This window comes from Artibeus jamaicensis, unplaced genomic scaffold, assembly GCF_021234435.1.
Source record: "Artibeus jamaicensis isolate MK-2021 breed Jamaican fruit bat unplaced genomic scaffold, CSHL_Jam_final contig_540, whole genome shotgun sequence".
NCBI classification, from domain to species: Eukaryota; Metazoa; Chordata; class Mammalia; order Chiroptera; family Phyllostomidae; genus Artibeus; species Artibeus jamaicensis.
Window position 1 is genome coordinate 3970181 of NW_026521879.1, and position 16847 is coordinate 3987027.

Below are 16847 nucleotides of genomic sequence, written 5' to 3' on the forward strand. Positions count from 1 at the left end.
AGATAAGAAATGAACATTTGAAAAGATGCTTAACATCCCTAATCATTAGAAAAATGAAAATTAAAACCACAATGCGATACCACCTCACAACAAACATGTCAAAGTGACTATCACCAATAAATCAACAAACAAGAAATACTAGTGAGGATGTAGTAAAAAGGAATCCCTCATGTACCACTGAGGGACTGTACAATGGTGCAGCCATTATGAAAATCCATATGGAAGATCCTCAAAACTTAAAAACAGAACTACCACATGACCCAGCAATTACATTGTTGGGCATTCATCCAGTAGAATAAAAAACACTAATTCGAAAGTGCATATGCATCCCTATGTTTATTATTTATAATAGCCAAGATGTGGAACCAACCTAAGTGTTCACCAATAGTCAAATAAATAAAAGGGAGGTGGTACGCAGGGTCTGGCACAAATAACGCTCCTTTTTATGACAAAATCTCTTATTATAAAAATCACAAGCATGTAACTCTGTAACATAACAATATCACATTCAAGCACACCATATGGCATTTTAGGTGAAATGTTCAAACTAAAACTATAGATTAACACACCCATATTATTACCCTACCAACCACAGGCCTTACTTCTGCTGGACCCTTTTTATTACATATACAAAAGAACATCACAGTCATAAAAAAGAATAAAATCTTACCACGTATAACAGCATGGATGGACCCAGAGGATATTGTGCTCAGTGAAATAAGTAAGATAGAGAAAGACAAATGCCATATAACTTCACAGATATGTAGACTCTAAAAAAGAAATAAGCTAACAAATAAAACCAAAACAAACTCATAGATACAGAGAACAAATTGATAACTGCCAGATGGGAGGGGGGTTGGGAAGTTGGGTGAAAAATAGGAAGGGAATAAAATGTACAAATTGCCAGTTATAAAAATTCATGGACTTGTAAAGGACAGCACAGGTGATATAGTCAATAAAACTGTATCAATAAGAATTATGGATGCTGTCAGATGGGTACCAAACTTATCAGAGTGATTACTTCTTAAGTTAGACAAGTGTCTAATCACTATGTTGTATAAGTAAAACTAATATATCAACTGTAGCTGAAATTTTAAAAAATATTGTATTAAATAATAAATAAAGCATAGCCGGTAAATAAAAAGAATTAGAAAAAATAATGAACTAGATGATAGATCATTACATATTATATTCTGTGAAGCAGAAGGAAAGAAAGTAAATAAACAGACAGTTAAAGACCATCACTGATACCATTAGGAAACACTTAAGGGAATACTTCAGACTGAAAGTAAGAGACACTAGACGATCATTTTAACCAAAATGAAGAAACAAATAGTGTGGGGGCGACTTTCCTCACAAGTCCCCCCATGTGCCACAGATGAGAGTAAACATGACAGAGACATGATGTGATCTGCTTGGGGAGGAGAGGTGGCCAGTTTCCCAGAGGAAAAAGGCCTTGAGCAGTGGCCAGTTTCTCAGGAAAAAAAGGCATGGAGCCCCTCCCCCCCAAGGGCTTTTACTGGGTTATAATACACAGGAATACAGGGCGGCAAGGATCAAACAGTAGGTAACATTTCAAAGAAATCTGAGGGCTTAACCTCAGTCAGTGTCTGTCAGAAAAAGGGGTTTTGCAGAAACTCTGGGAGACATACTCATTTCCTCTCAGACCCTTAACATATAAATGGAAGCACTTTTAGCAGAGCAGATTTCACAGGTTTATCAGGAAGTCTTTGTGGCACAAGATTTTTCCCCAGCATTCGCTCTAGCAAGGCAAGGAGCTGCACCCCTCCCCAACAGGTATTCAGGCTTAAGGGGATTAGAGCCAGGAAGTGCTTCTCCCAGAGGACAATGGGGACTCAGGCTATCTCAAAGCAGGGGGGCGAGAGTCCATTGCTCTTTGTTGCAGCCCCCCAAGTCCTTCCATGATGGCCTCCCAAGTGATCGTGTCTGGCCTAAGTTGGCCCTCTTCTGAGGGGTCTTACCCATCAAGGACTTCTGATCATGCTTTGGGGGCAGGGAGGAAACAGGCCACATTTGCTACCAGAGACAAGCTTTGTCTCCTGTGGCTCACATTCCAGAGGTCACTTGCTCATCCTTAGCCCCAGGGGGTAGAGTTACAATTCCTAGAACCAGACAGAGTGGTCCAAAACAAAATAGCAGCAGGAAAGGTAATTACATTGTTAAATATATGACTATAGAAATATAGTTTCTTCTTTTCTACTCTTATTTGAAAGACAACTGCATAAAATAATAATAATTATAAAAGTAATTTTAGGGCTTAGAACATACAAAGAATGTACAAATTTGTATGATAATGATAGCACAAAAAAGGAAGGGTGAAATTGGAGTTCTGCTGCAGCAAGAATTCGATATTTTTTGAATTTCAGTGTTAATGTGAAATGAGGTCTGTGTATGTAAGGTCTGTCAAGAAAAGTCAAGCCATTGTTAATGGAACAAGAAGAGTTTGAGCAACATCACTGTAACCAGGCAACCAAGGAGAGTGGACTGGAATGCGCATGCAGGAACAATGATGACTTCACTGTACTAGTCAGTGGGGGTGACAGATACCACTGAGTCAGCATGTGTACCTTGTGGCATGGCATTCAAAATGAATGAGTGAATAGAACACCAAATCTGCATCAAATTTTGCATTAAAGTTGAACATTTCTCCATGGAAACTATTCAGATGATTCAGAAGGCTGTAGCTGGTGATGGGCAACTGATGATCATCACGACAACGCACCCACTCACACATCGTGTCTCGTGCAGAGATTTTTGGCAAAACATCAAATCACCTAAGTGACTTAGCCCCGCTAAAAACCAAATTTGGTACCCCGTGACTTCTGGCTTTTCCCAAAATTAAAATCACCTTTGAAAAGGAAGAGATTTCACACCATCAATGAGACTCAGGAAAAGATGATGGGGCAGTTGATGGCAACTGGAAGAACTGTGTGACATCCCAAGGTGCCCACTTTGAAAGGGACTGAGGCATCCTGTCCCATGTATAATGTTTCCTGTATCTTGTATCATCTTCAATAAATGTCTCTATTTTTCATATTACATGGCTGGATACCTTCTGGACAGACCTCGTTGTTATAAATAGAGATGTATATTGTAAACCCTAGCTTACACTTAGATAATCACTTAGGAAATAACTCAAAAATCATTTCAAAAAACAATAAGGTAATAATAAAAATGATAACCCAATTAAAAATGGGTAAGGATATGTATATACATTTCTCCTAAGACTACATACAAGTTGCTAAAAAGCACATGAGAAGATATTCAATATCATTAGTCATCAGGGTATACATATTAAAAGCACAATAGGATGCCACTTCATACTTGTTAGGATGGCTAAAATCAAAAAACAGCAACAGTTGACAAGGACGTGGAGACACTGGAATCCTCACGCACTGCTGAGTGGACATAAAATGGTAAAGTTGCTTTGAAAAACAGTTTGGCAGTTTCCCAAAAAGTTTAAACATTGACTTATCATATGATGCAGCAATTATAATCCAGGCCACATACACAAAAGAAATAAATGTATGTGTCCACACAAAAAAAACTATACATGAATTTTACAGCAGCTTTATTCCTAATAGCTAATAAGTGGAAACAGTCCAAATGTCCATCAACTGATAAATGGACAAACTGTGGTATATACATTTGCATATATAGTATATATACAATTAGATATATGCAATGTAACATTCTTCAATATAAATAATTGAAGTATTAATACATGTTACAACATGAATGAGCCTTGAAAACATTATGCTAAGAAAAAAGTCCCAAAGATTACATATTGTATGATTTCATGTATATGAAATACCCAGAAAAGGCAAATCAATAGAAACAGAAAGTAGACTAGTCGTTGCCTAAGGCAGAAAGGAGTGGCAGGAAATAGGATTGTTATTGGATACAGAATTCCTTTCTGGTATGATGGCAATGTTCTAAAATTGATTGTATTCATGGTTGAATAACTGTTTATATAGTAAAAATCTTTTAACTGTACACTTTTTTTGAAAAAGGATACTGAAAAAATTGTACTAAAAATAAAGTTTTTAATTTAAAAAACTATGAAATCATTAAAATGGCATACTAGAAAATATTTAACATAAAAGAAGGCAGTAAAGGAAGAATAAAAGAACCAGGGAGACACACAACTATAAAAAAACTATAGCAAAATTGCTGATATAATCCAACCTTATCAGTAATTATATTAAATATAAATGTATTTTGGGGAGGGATGGGTGGGTGGGCTGGGATGGGAGTAAAAGACAGAAAACTGTACTTGAACAACAATTAAAATAAAATTAAAAAATAAAATAAAATGTGTATAATATATTAGCATAGTCATAGAAGTATGTAATTTAAACTACAGAAATGAACATAGAGCAAAGGCAACCTTTTGTGTTTTACAGAAGGGGTATGTTATTAAAATAATTATAAAACAAAAAAATGTTTAATACATAAGTGTATTAAACATTCCAGTCAAAAGGGAGATTGTCACACTGGATAAAAATATAAACTCCAGTTATATGCTGTCTACAAGAAGTATATTCTAGATTCAGTCTCAAATTAGTTGAAAGGAGAAGAATGAAGAAAGATAGACTATGCAAACATAACATAAAAGAGTTGGAATGGCTATATTAAATATGAGAGGAAATAGATTTTAATATCTCTTTGGTTTCAATTAGTGTGGAAACCTCCCTTGGTGACTCTGTCACAGGGATTAAGGCCATGGGATAGGGGTACAAAGCTAATACATGGCCAAAGGTAACTAACATACACAGACCCTAGGATTCCCACTAAGGGACAGGAAAGAATTAGGAGCATTTAGGATTCTGGTTCCTTATATTGGTGGTGATTGATGACAAAGGCTGCTTTTACTACCAATAAAACATTAATCACACTGACAAAGATTCTCTCCTTAATGAAACTCTAATCAGGCTCCTCTGAGCTCTTTTTCAACAATGCTTGACATTTGGGCTTCTGTGTTCATCTTTGCATTGTTCAATTTTATTAAGAATCCTGCTACTCAAGCCTTAAAAAAATAAAGAAAATTTTACCTTTTATGACAGCATGGATGGACCTGGAGAACATTACACTAAGTGAAACAAGCCAGTCAGAGAAAGACAAACACCGTGTGACTTCACTCATATCTGGAATCTAATGAACAAACTTGAACTAACAAGTAAAATAGAGACAGACTCATTAGATAGAGAGTAAAATAGAGACAGACTCATTAGCTACAGAGCAGGCCAACAGCTCTGGGGTGGGGAATGTTAGCGGGTAGAGGGACAAAGCAAAAAGGAAAAAATAACTCACGGACAACAGTGTGATGATTGGCAGGGAGTACAAGAGGGATAAATGGTAATGAAAAAATATCATTAAAAATAAATTTTAAAAGAGATGAAAAAGGGAGAAATAAAGACAGTCACCTTAGAGTTAAATGGAAAAGGAAAGAAAAATATTTTACATAAACAGACTCAAAATCCCCAGGAAATTTCTTTTGTCATAAGTCTAAAACATGAATGTTGAATTAATTATAAAGTAAATATAAAATTTAAATGATAAGTGTGATAATTTTAAAAATAGAAATGTAAGTTATACATTTGATTGAAACAATAATTTTAGAAGATGCTAAATTGCTGAACTCTAATAAAAAGTATATTGTACCAATATGAAAAAATTTTTTAAATCTTGCTAACTCAATTTAACCCAAATCCTCACCCTCAAGCTGGTCACCCTTGATGTTTGATCAGGTTCCTCATCTCCCTCCATCCTTCAGATGATGCCTAATCTCTCTGGCCTGCCTTTGGCAAAAAATCCTCTTAGGTTGGTTAGGCTGAAAACCCCTTCACCCCTTAGTAATTTTCCATTCACTGACCCCTGCCCTGCTCCTTAGCTATAAATTCCCACTTTTCCTCTTGTATTTGGAGTTATGCCTAATCTCTCTTACTAAAAAACCCCATTGTAGTAACTCCTCTTGAATCAAGTCAGCCTTACCATCTTCAACAAGTGTTATAATTTTTTCTTTAACAACACTGATGTGGATTCTTCTCAATTGACTCACATATTTACTTTTTAGTATTTACACATAATAAAAGTTATCTTACCGCTGCTAATCTTTTAGCGTGGTATTCTGCTGCTGAAAAATACTTTCCTGGAGTTACCAGCTTATCAGTTATATTTGATACATATACACCAATTTTAGTCATCTGTGTGGATGTTGTATTTACAGTTTGTTGGAGCTTTCTTCTCTGAAAGACTGTCTAAAATAAAAATATAAAAATTTTAACTAAATATCTACTCTATACACATATAAGAGCACATTTTTCTAAATACTTAATATTTGTTTTATTTTAATTGTCATATAATTCCTTAGATTTTTATTTTAGAGAGGTATACAGCATAACATTTGATTCTGTAACTTCAAAAACCTATAGGGAAAAATTGAAATATTACCTGGGTATCCCTACAAAATACATTGTGTTTTTCAGAAATCTTTTTAGGTATAGTTTGTGTTCCAGCATTGTGATATTCTATTCCTGTTATTTTATGTCTGAATCCTCCAAGAAATGGCTTGTGAAAGTCAGATTTTATAATCTCAACAGCTACCTGCTGGTACTGATCAGTGCCTGAGGAGATAAAACCAAGACTGAATGGAAGTTCAACTATAAACCAACTTTAAAATACTTTACCTGAAAGACATCAAATAACTAACCAGTTTGTACTCTGACAATTATGACTTGAGAGGCATCATCTGACCTATTTATTCTTTTGACTGGATATACATCTGGAAGTGTAGAAAAGATTTCCACTTGTACGATATCCTGTCTCTTAACTCCATGTTGTAGTAGAGTCTCATTATTTTTAAGAATCTTTCCTAAAAATGAGATAAAATTATAAGAAGTGTTACAACAAAGAAATGACTATATGTACTCATTTCAAGGGGATGAAAAATATCACAGATTTCTATATACACATGTTTGATTACTAAAATATTGATTGGTATCAAGTAACAAATATTAATGGCGCTCACCTCCTGCTATGTGTATGTTACCACAGAAAGCTCCACACTGTGGAAAGTTAAGGTGGTACTCCTGACAAAAACTCAGCATTGTAAGTGAAGCTACAACTCTCAACTCATCAGAAATGCAGAAATACAGTAACCATACAACTCTGTAAGCATTTAAAAATTTAAAAATCTATTGATACGATGAGCAAAATCATGTTCTAAATACTCTCTAAAAATGACAGTGTTATATGTAAGCACAGGGCATACCATATTAGGTAAAACTTGATTATTTTAATACTTGCCTTTCTCTCCAGCAGAAAAGCATATAGTCAGAATTCCAAAGAATTCTTTCCCTTCTCTGTTTCTATAATCAGAAACTCATATAAATTAATTAATGTCAAGGTATAAAGCTCAGTTTTGTGCTTGAAAAAGTATATATCACTTTATGTTGGTTGTATTGCTTCAACTTCTACCCCTTCCCCATTGGTTTATTCTATAAATTGATTGTAATTTGATTAGGCTATTTTAAGGCATACAAAAGTATGTATGTTACTGGCTGCTATTTTGTATCATGAAAACTTTATTGATAGAACCCATATCAATTTTCTAATGTATGATCATCCTAATTACAATTAATAATTTGAGCACAGGAAATGTTTTCTTATATTTGTTCTTAGAAATATATCAGATACCACTAGCCTTTTTTAACATTTGATGATTATCAATGTATATTTTTAAATTTTTTAGCTTTTCAATTACAGTTTACATTCAATATTATTTTGTATTAGTTTCATATGTATGCATAGTGGTTAGACAATCATATACTTTACAAAGCGTTTCCCCTAATATTTCCAGTATCCACCTGGCATCATATATAGTTCGAGGAAACACAAAATTTTTGAATTTCAATATCTCACCCTAAATTCTTAATTTAAACAATTAAAATAAATGTTTCATGGATTTTTGTGATACACTGAAATAATGGTCCCAAAATATTCACGTCCTAAACCCCAGAACCTAGAAATGCTACCTTGTATGACAAAAGTGACTATAGATTTTATTAAGGATTTCGAGATGGAGAGTTTATCCTGGATTATCTCAGTGCTCTTATAACCAAAAGGAAGAGGGAGATTTGACTACAGAGGCAAAGACACATGACAGAGCAGAAAGATTTAAAGATGCAAAGCTGCTGGCTTTGATGATGAAGGAATGGGCCTTGAGCCAGCGAGTGCAAGGAGTGCAATTCTAGAAGCTGGAAAAGGCAAGGAAGCAGATTCTTTCCAGAACTCTCAGAAGGAAAACAGCCTTGCTAACACCCTGGCTCTGTCTGAGTGAAAATGAGTTAGGATTTCTGGCCTTCTCAACTGTAAGGGAAATAATGTGTTGCTTTAAGCTACTAAACTTGTGATTAATTGTTACAACAGTCATAGGAACCTAATAGAGATTCCAAGAGCCCTCTTCATTCCTCTACTTGTTTCTGTAGTAGGCTGAGTCCCACCAAACACGAATTCTAGGTCTAGTACCAGAAGAAAGCACCTTTCTTACAGCGTGGTTGGTTGACATAAAATCCAGCTCTTTCATTATTATTGCTACTGACATAAGTCTGTTACCCAGTGGTGATTCCAAGTACTTACACATAAAAAATATAGATCATGAAGTACAAAGAGAGCCTTAGGTACCAGTGGTCAACCACTTCAGTCTCAAAATGCTCTCCTCCACTTTTGAACTTCATGTTATAGTTAATGCCACAGAGTTTCAAATTTCATTTTTGGAGTTATAGGTATACTCAAGTTCAAACTTGCCACTTATTACCTATGTGAATTTGGACAAGTTCCCTGAGCTGGAGTTTTCCTCTCAATAAAAATCATAATCAAGGGTTTTTGTGAGAATTGAATAATAATGTGATAATGTAAGCAGAACATTCTGTAAAAGGACTATCAAGTAGTAAATGCTCAATATATTAGCCATCATCACCAACACAATCATAATCATTAGTATCACTATCACCACTTAAATTTTAGCTGTTTCCCAACCAAGCTTTGATAATCAGTTTTTCGAGTACACAAACATTACACTAACCATTACATTATTAGAGCACATTCACTGTAATAGTTTCAGAAAAACAATTTTTAAGTATATTTAAATTATGCTATTACAGTTGTTCTATTCCCCTTCATTCCCCATCCACCCTACACACACCCCTCCCCCACCATTCCCCCCCTTTAGTTTATGACCATGTCTCAAGTTCTTTAGATTCTATATTTCCTCTACTATTCTTGCCCTCCCCCCTATTTTCTACCTACCATCTATGCATATTCCCTGTACCTTCTCCCCCCTTCTCCTCCTCCCACTCCCCTGTTGCTAACCCTCCATGTGATCTCCATTTCTATGGTTCCACCCTGATCTAGCTGTCCTCTTAGTTTGCTTTTGTTTTAGGTGCGGTTGTTAATAACTGTGAGTTTGCTGTCCTTTCACTGTTCATCTTTTTTATCTTCTTTTTCTTAGATAAGTTCCTTTAACATTTTATGTAATAAGGGCTTAGTGACGACGAACTCCTTGAATTTGATCTTATCTGAGAAGCACTTTATCTGCCCTTCCATTCTAAATGAAAGCTTTGCTGGATAGAGCAATCTTGGTTGTAGGTCTTTGGATTTCATGACTTGGAATACTTTTTCCCATCCCCTTCCTGCCTGTAAGGTCTCTTTTGAGAAATCAGCTGACAGTCTGATGGGAACTCCTTTGTAGGTGACTGTCTCCCCTCTTGCTGCTTCTAGGATTCTTTCCTTCATTTTAATCTTGGCTAATGTAATTATGATGTGTCTTGGTGTGTTCCTTCTTGGGTCCAACTTCTTTGGGACTCTCTGAGCTTCCTGGATTTCCTGGAAGTCTATTGCCTTTTCCAGATTGGGGAAGTTCTCCTTTATTATTTGTTCAAATAAGTTTTCCAGTTGTGGCTGTTCCTCTTCCCCTTCTGGTACCCCTGTAATTTGGATTTTGGAACATTTAAAGATGTCCTGAAGATTCCTAAGCCTCTCCTCATTTTTTTGAATTCTTGTTTCTTCATTCTTTTCTGTTTGGTCATTTTTTTCTTCCTTCTGGTCCACTCCCTTGATTTAAGTCCCAGTCTCCTTTCCATCACTATTGCTTTCCTGTGCATTTCTCTTCATTTCAATTAGTTTGGCCTTCATTTGTTCCTCTAATTTGTGACTAAAATCACCCAGTTCTATGAGTATCCTGATCACCAGTGTTTTGAACTGTGCATCTGAAAGTTTGGCTATTTCTTGGTCGCTTAGAGTTATGGGCTCTGGGGCTTTGAGTTCTTCTTGAGCCATGTTTTGGTCTGTTAGTGCTCGTTACCTATGAGCAGAGCTCTAGGTGTTCACCAGGGCGGGGCCACCCAGGTCGCTGTATGTGGGGGCGGGTCAGAGAGGGACAATAGCGGTCCCCTTTGCTGCTTCCTGCAGCTGAGGCCTGCAAGGTCTGTCTCACTGCTCGCTCCTTCGCTGGTTTATCTGCACGCGAATGTGTGACCACAGTAAGCCTCCCACCTTGCACCCTCACTGGGTCTGCCCATTGCTACCCCACACCTGGGATCCACCCACGGCTGCCTGAGCGCCTAGGTCGGGATCTTTTCTGCTGGACAGCTCCGCTGCTGGCTCTACCCCTCTTACTGGTCTGGCTGAATGGTTCGTTGTTGTCCAACTTCCATATAGTTCAATTTTCTGTGTCTTGGCTACGTTTTTTGTTACTAAAACTTTGTTGTCTTTAAACCTGGTTGTACAAGAAGCTCCAATGTTTCCACCTACGCCTCCATCTTGGCGGAAGTCTCCACAACTTTGAAAATGAACTGATTTTTTCTGACTTAGCAAGGAGAAACTTGATAGGTATAGCTAACTACTTTATAGTGCTTAGAATTTTTCCACAAGGAAATGTTATTGCAGCCCCTTTATAAGTTAATGCAGAACTTTTTAAGCTAAAATATTATTTGTGCAGACATATCTACACAAGCATTTCCTTATTGCAGTTAACCAGACCCACGTATTTAGATATGTGGGTCTGGTTAACTGCACCACAAAGACCACATCCTCTCCTGACACAAAGCTAATGTAAAGCGGGTTGCTCAGTATTGCCCACAAAATATAAATAAACTTGAAAATCAAGGGATTGTGAATTGACCTCAATATATGGAAGACAGACAGATAAACCACATTTAGCTCTCTTCTTATTCTATACATGCTCATTCCTCCTCAATTTTTTTCAACATCATTTCTTCCCACTCCCCTGCCACACTAAACTTAAGAAGTTTGGAAACTTAAGTTACCAATTTAAAAAGTGGTAAGCCACTTTCCAAAAGTCCTAGTTTTTTTCTCACCACATGGGGACTTAGCACAAGTATTATGACTTTTAAAAAAATTTATTGTTCTTCAGTCATCTTCATTTTCTCCTCACCACTCTTCCCAGCCCCACCCATGCTCACCTCCAGCCCTGGATCCTACCCCTTTTTGGCTTTGTCCATGTGTCCTTTCTATATGTTTCTTCACATCCCTTCCCCCTTTTTTACCCCATTATCTTCCTTACTCCTCCCCTCTGGTTATTATCAGACTGTTCTTTATTTCAGTGTCTCTGGTTATATTTTGCTTACTTGTTTGTTTTGTTGATTAGGTTCCATTTATAGGTGAGATCATATGGCATTTGTCTTTCACCACCTGGCTTATTTCACTCAGCATATTACCATTATCATTTTTATTAAAAGAAGCCTTCTAGAATCTCCCAGTTTCTTTCCTCTCTGTATTCACAGCTTTTTGTGCATATCTCCATTCAAACATTTATACATTATATGGTAACTACTGCATGCATCTTTCTTACTAGTCCATAAACAACTGGAGTACAGGGATTTTGTTTCATGTTTATATATTCAGTTCTTGGTAAAGTATCAAGAATAAAGTATGTCCTCAATACAAATGTGTTGAATGAATACCTAATCACAATATAATGCCCAAAGAGTAAATATCAAGATACTTAGTTTAACAAACCAAAGATCTTGATATTTACATGTAAAAAATTAAATTATTAACACTAAAGAAGTCTTGATAAATTTTATTAACTTCCAAGCTTACCTGCACATCTTAGCTGCAGTACATCAGATGGCACATTTAGTAAGTACGAAAAATGATCCCGGAGGTACTTTAAAGTGCTGTCAATATTAAAAGATATTATAATTTCCTGGCCCACAGGAAGAAGTACAATTTTTACTGTAGATTATAAAAAAAGAAAGAATTAATAGTCAAAAGTAAGGTCAGCAACCTACAGTCTACAAGCAGACAGAAAATCATGGAACAATTTTAAATCACATAGATGCAGTTGCGTCTGTCATGTTCCCCCACTACACTTCCATAATAAGTTACTTTACATTTTCAATAATGAGAAGTGACATTTAATTGCAACCTTTTCCTTTGAAACTCAATTTAGAATCTCAAAAATTAGTGTCAGTGATGAATACCTGCTCCCTCAATACCAGCTCAAAGTTCATATCTCTCTTCCATTCCCTGGCAGGAGGTTAGTGCCCATTCAGGATTACCTCCTTGCTCAGAATACCACAAGAAACAGAAAATAAAACTAAACTGCTTTGAAAATTCCCAGCATCTGCTCTATGTTACTCAGCTATAGATATAAAAAGCTTGGAAAATTAAGCATTTTTGTGTAGTATTGGAAAGAGACCCTGACAGATTCACAGAATGTCCCAATGCTTTGACTAGATATTGGTATCATACATCACTAAATCAGTGCATATTTATGAAATTAAAAAAAAACTAATATATTTTCAAAGAAAATTTTCATTGACCTTGCAACTACAAAAGGTATCTCATACTAAGTCCATTTTTCTTCCCACAATTTATGTCTATAGTTGCCAAAACACAAAACAGAAAATCACGGCTTTATAAATATCTGAAATAACTACACAAATATCTGAAATAACTGCACAAACCTACTTTTCACAAAAACAGACATTATGTGGCTCATTTTCCACTTTATAAACAGAAAATCAAGACATGTTAAAAAAGTTATTATAAAAGGATTATCTGTTTACCAATTACAGGAAGGAAATACAGTATTTAAAAACCATTATCGGGTAAACTTTTTTCTTTTACATATACAGATTTTAAATTTTAATGAAGAACATGTAATAAGATGGAAGACAGAGTGCATACTGTAAGCCAACAAAAGCCTTGTGTATTTCTAGGTGTCTGAAATGACAGTTTTCATACTCTAAATGAGACATCAGTAATCCCAGGATGAAATTCAACTAGGCATTGTTGATGCTAAGGTTGTTCGAGCCTGTTAAAACTTGTTTTCACAGTTATCTGCTAGCAAAGAGAACATTTCCACAGATGTTAAATTCTCAGAAGGATATTTTAATTGTTTTATGGATTGAAAATTCGATGATAAATTTATTTAAAAATTTTCTTAGTAGTAACTTCCTAAATTCTGGGAAAGGAGGTATGTTAAGGAATTTGTGAGCCTTGGGACTAAGAAAACATTTTATTAAAGTCACCATGTGTTTGTTATAAGCTACAATATCAGGGAATCACAAAAAATATTAAAAAATGGACCCCAAATTTACAATGAAATCACAACATTGAAGAGTAACACCTTCAATTAGGTGTAATTGGACTCAGTTAATTTCCTCTTCCTTTCCATTCTTAGCTTATGCTTATGTGGACACGCCACATAAGAGTGAACTACACCGCCAGATGCAAAAGCTAAATGTCACCAGCCACCCTACACCGCTGTAGTTATTATTAAGTGACAGCAGGTGTTTTCCACCCTATGGATGAAAACTCTCAAAACTTGTGGACTAAGGGGAGAAGCAGCGGTCAGTGAACCACACCAGTAGAAAGGTTCTCTGTGTAACCACTTTCTTGCTACCCCCCTCTGCTTTGTTATCAACAATGTAATAATATCTCCTATATGCCACCAATATTATATCTTTAAAATTAAACTATAGTGAAAGACAATTTTTCTAAAGCTCAATATAATGTTAAAACTACACAGAAATTTGGGCATACTTAAAAGCAACATAATGTGAGCATTGAATAGGAAACTAAGAAATCTGGGTCAAGTTCCCATCCTACCTCTTGCTATCTACATACAATTAATTCCAAATTGGCATGCAAAAAAATTACAATTATATTCAAGAATTTGTCTACTATTTTTCAAGATTTCTAAACATTAAAAAAATATACTGTATTTGGGAAAAATATCTTTAAAGTTTAAAGATGTTCATTTATTTGGGGAAAGTAGATATTGCAGAATAGAGAAGCTTCACACACAGTTAAGCCATTCCAGCGGTGTAGCTAGAGAAGTTCAGTGGACAGGAAAAGGGAACTAACATCAAACATAAAACGAATCTTTAAGCAAAAACAAGAAAAAGTAACGATTCTTCAAAATGAAGATAGGAAATGTCCTATCTTCCTTAGGTAATACCTGTTGCTGAAGAATCGATCACTGGTGTTTTCAGAGATTCCTTTACGCCCTTTATTTTTTCCAGAAATGCTACATAATCATTCGAATGCTCATTGGCTGACTGTGTTGCATTATCAAATTCAGTTAAATAGTGCTCTTCATGTCTTAGAGACTGTGAAACCTGTTCAGGTGACACAGCCTTTTCCATGAGCTGCTCTTCATCGGTCGATGGTGGGCTTGAAGAACTCTGAGCACTCTGCTCCCTAACATGGCCACCAGCAGATGGCTGTGGTTCTAATTCATTGTCTTCTGACTCCGGAAGGTCTTCTAATGTAACTGGAATACTGATAGCCTCATAAGTGTTGTCACTTTGTTCTGCTGCATTAAGAACATCCTGAGCATCCAATTCTTCTTCCTGTTCAGACATCTTCCTGAATTCAGGAAAATTAATACATTTACTATACATAAAAATTTATCTACCAAATATCAAATTCATTGCTAGTATACAGTAATGTTCATAATATACTCAAATGTTGCTCATTAGCTTTTTTTTTAAAAAAAAATGATTATCTTGGTAATGACATCAGGTGAAACATCAGTGAATTTTTAATAAAAACACCACAGAAAGTAAAAATGTATTATTAAAAAGAAACTCCAAGCACAATTAATTTAAAAGAAATCTTTGAAGAATATATTGAAAAATATTTTGAAATACATTATCATCTCTTCCTCATTCAATAATCAATGTTTGTGAAAGGACTTTCTGAATAACTTTTTTCCTAAATACAAAACTAACATAGGATTTATGCTCTGGCATTACAATTGGTTAGACACTCTAAGAAACCTGCCAACTCACAAGGCAACTATAACCTGGATAGTACACTCATGGTGGCAGCTTTGATCTCAAAAGTTGTAGCCGAGGTCTCCAAAGACCTCTACTCACTCCCAAAACAAACATATCAACAAAGAAGTAGGGGCCTGAGCTCCTTACTGCAACCACAAGCTTTGGCCTAGAAAACAGTTTGATAGCATCCAGGAGCTGGGTCAGGGTGGAGGAGGGCAGCCCAGAGCCAAGCAACAGAGACAAGAGCTGGTTCAGAGTAGTAAGGGGCCAGTCAGCAGTGAGCCTACCTACAGAGGCTGGCAGTCAGGAAGGAGAGACGGAGGAGGTGACCCTGAGGCTAATCTTCCCAGAGGAGGGAAGATTAAAATAGGGAACAGTAGTGACATGGGAAGTCTGAGATAGGGCTTTCCATTTGAAGCAGAAATCCTTATAAAGAGAGGAATTAACCTGAGTCAGCTAAATTGTCTGGCTACTAGCTGACAAATTTTTTAAAAAATCAAATATCTGGAATAAAACTGTGTATTTCTCGAATCCAGTGAATATAGTATTAGAATTGAAGAGGGAATTAAGGAAGATAAATAAAGAGATTTTACACACAAAGTGCTGCAAAGAGATAAGGGTATAAAAAATATGAGAGTTTAGGAGCCATGGAAAAAAGAAAAAGAAAGTCTAGTATTTTCTGCTAAGTATATACCTTGTTGTGAGCTAAGAATAGGTTTGCATTGCTAACATAAAAAAAAAAACAAACACAAAGAATATACAAAGAGACTGTATGTGGCCTATGAAGCCCTTTGCAGAAAGTTTGCCAGGCCCTGATCTAGCATATGTCAAATTGAAGTCCCAGAAAAAAAAAAAATGAAGAAATATAGAAAAAAATGTAGGATCTTAAAAATTGTTGACAGAATTTTTAAAAGTGATGAGTATAGATCCATATATAATGGATCCAAGAAGCACAACATAAATATATACTTAACAGGATAAAGAAAAATAGTTGATAGCCACACACCGTAATTAAATTACAGAGAAACAAGGAAGGTCCAGAAAGCAAACAGTGATGACATATAGGACATATCACCTACTGTTTTGAATCATATTAATTTGCTGACATTAATAAAGAGGAAAGAAAAGTAAAATCACTGCAGATTGCTCATCAGAAAAATAGAAGCCAAGTCAACAATGTACTAATTAAAATAAGAGAGCAATCAACCTAGAATTGTGTATCCAGCAAAACTATCTCTCCAGAAAGAAAATAGGTTTATTTACAAATAAGTTACCATCACAAGATACCCGCTCTAAAAAAATTTTATCTAGGCCTGGCTCGTGTAGCTGTGGATTGAGTGCAAGCCTGCAAACCAAAGGATTGCAGTTCGATTCCCAGTCAAGGCACATGCCTGGGTTGCAGGCCAGTTTCCAGCAGGGGATGCACAAGAGGCAACCATACATTGATATTTATCTCCCTCTCTCCTTCTCTTCCCCTCTAAAGATAAATAAATAAAATCTTCAAAAAAATTT

The 16847-nt window shown here is 35.8% G+C and overlaps 1 protein-coding gene across 1 annotated transcript in view; it reads right to left on the minus strand.

Moving 5' to 3' along the window:
• Positions 1-16847, minus strand: part of IQUB (IQ motif and ubiquitin domain containing) — a 75484-nt gene that overhangs the window by 55774 nt on the left and 2863 nt on the right. Inside the window, exons 2-6 of the mRNA XM_053669954.1 lie at positions 14513-14922; positions 12145-12279; positions 6734-6895; positions 6475-6647; positions 6126-6281 (exon numbers count right to left, since the gene is read on the minus strand). Coding sequence (XP_053525929.1) covers positions 6126-6281; positions 6475-6647; positions 6734-6895; positions 12145-12279; positions 14513-14922 — 1036 coding nt within the window. The remainder of the gene's footprint in view (positions 1-6125; positions 6282-6474; positions 6648-6733; positions 6896-12144; positions 12280-14512; positions 14923-16847) is intronic.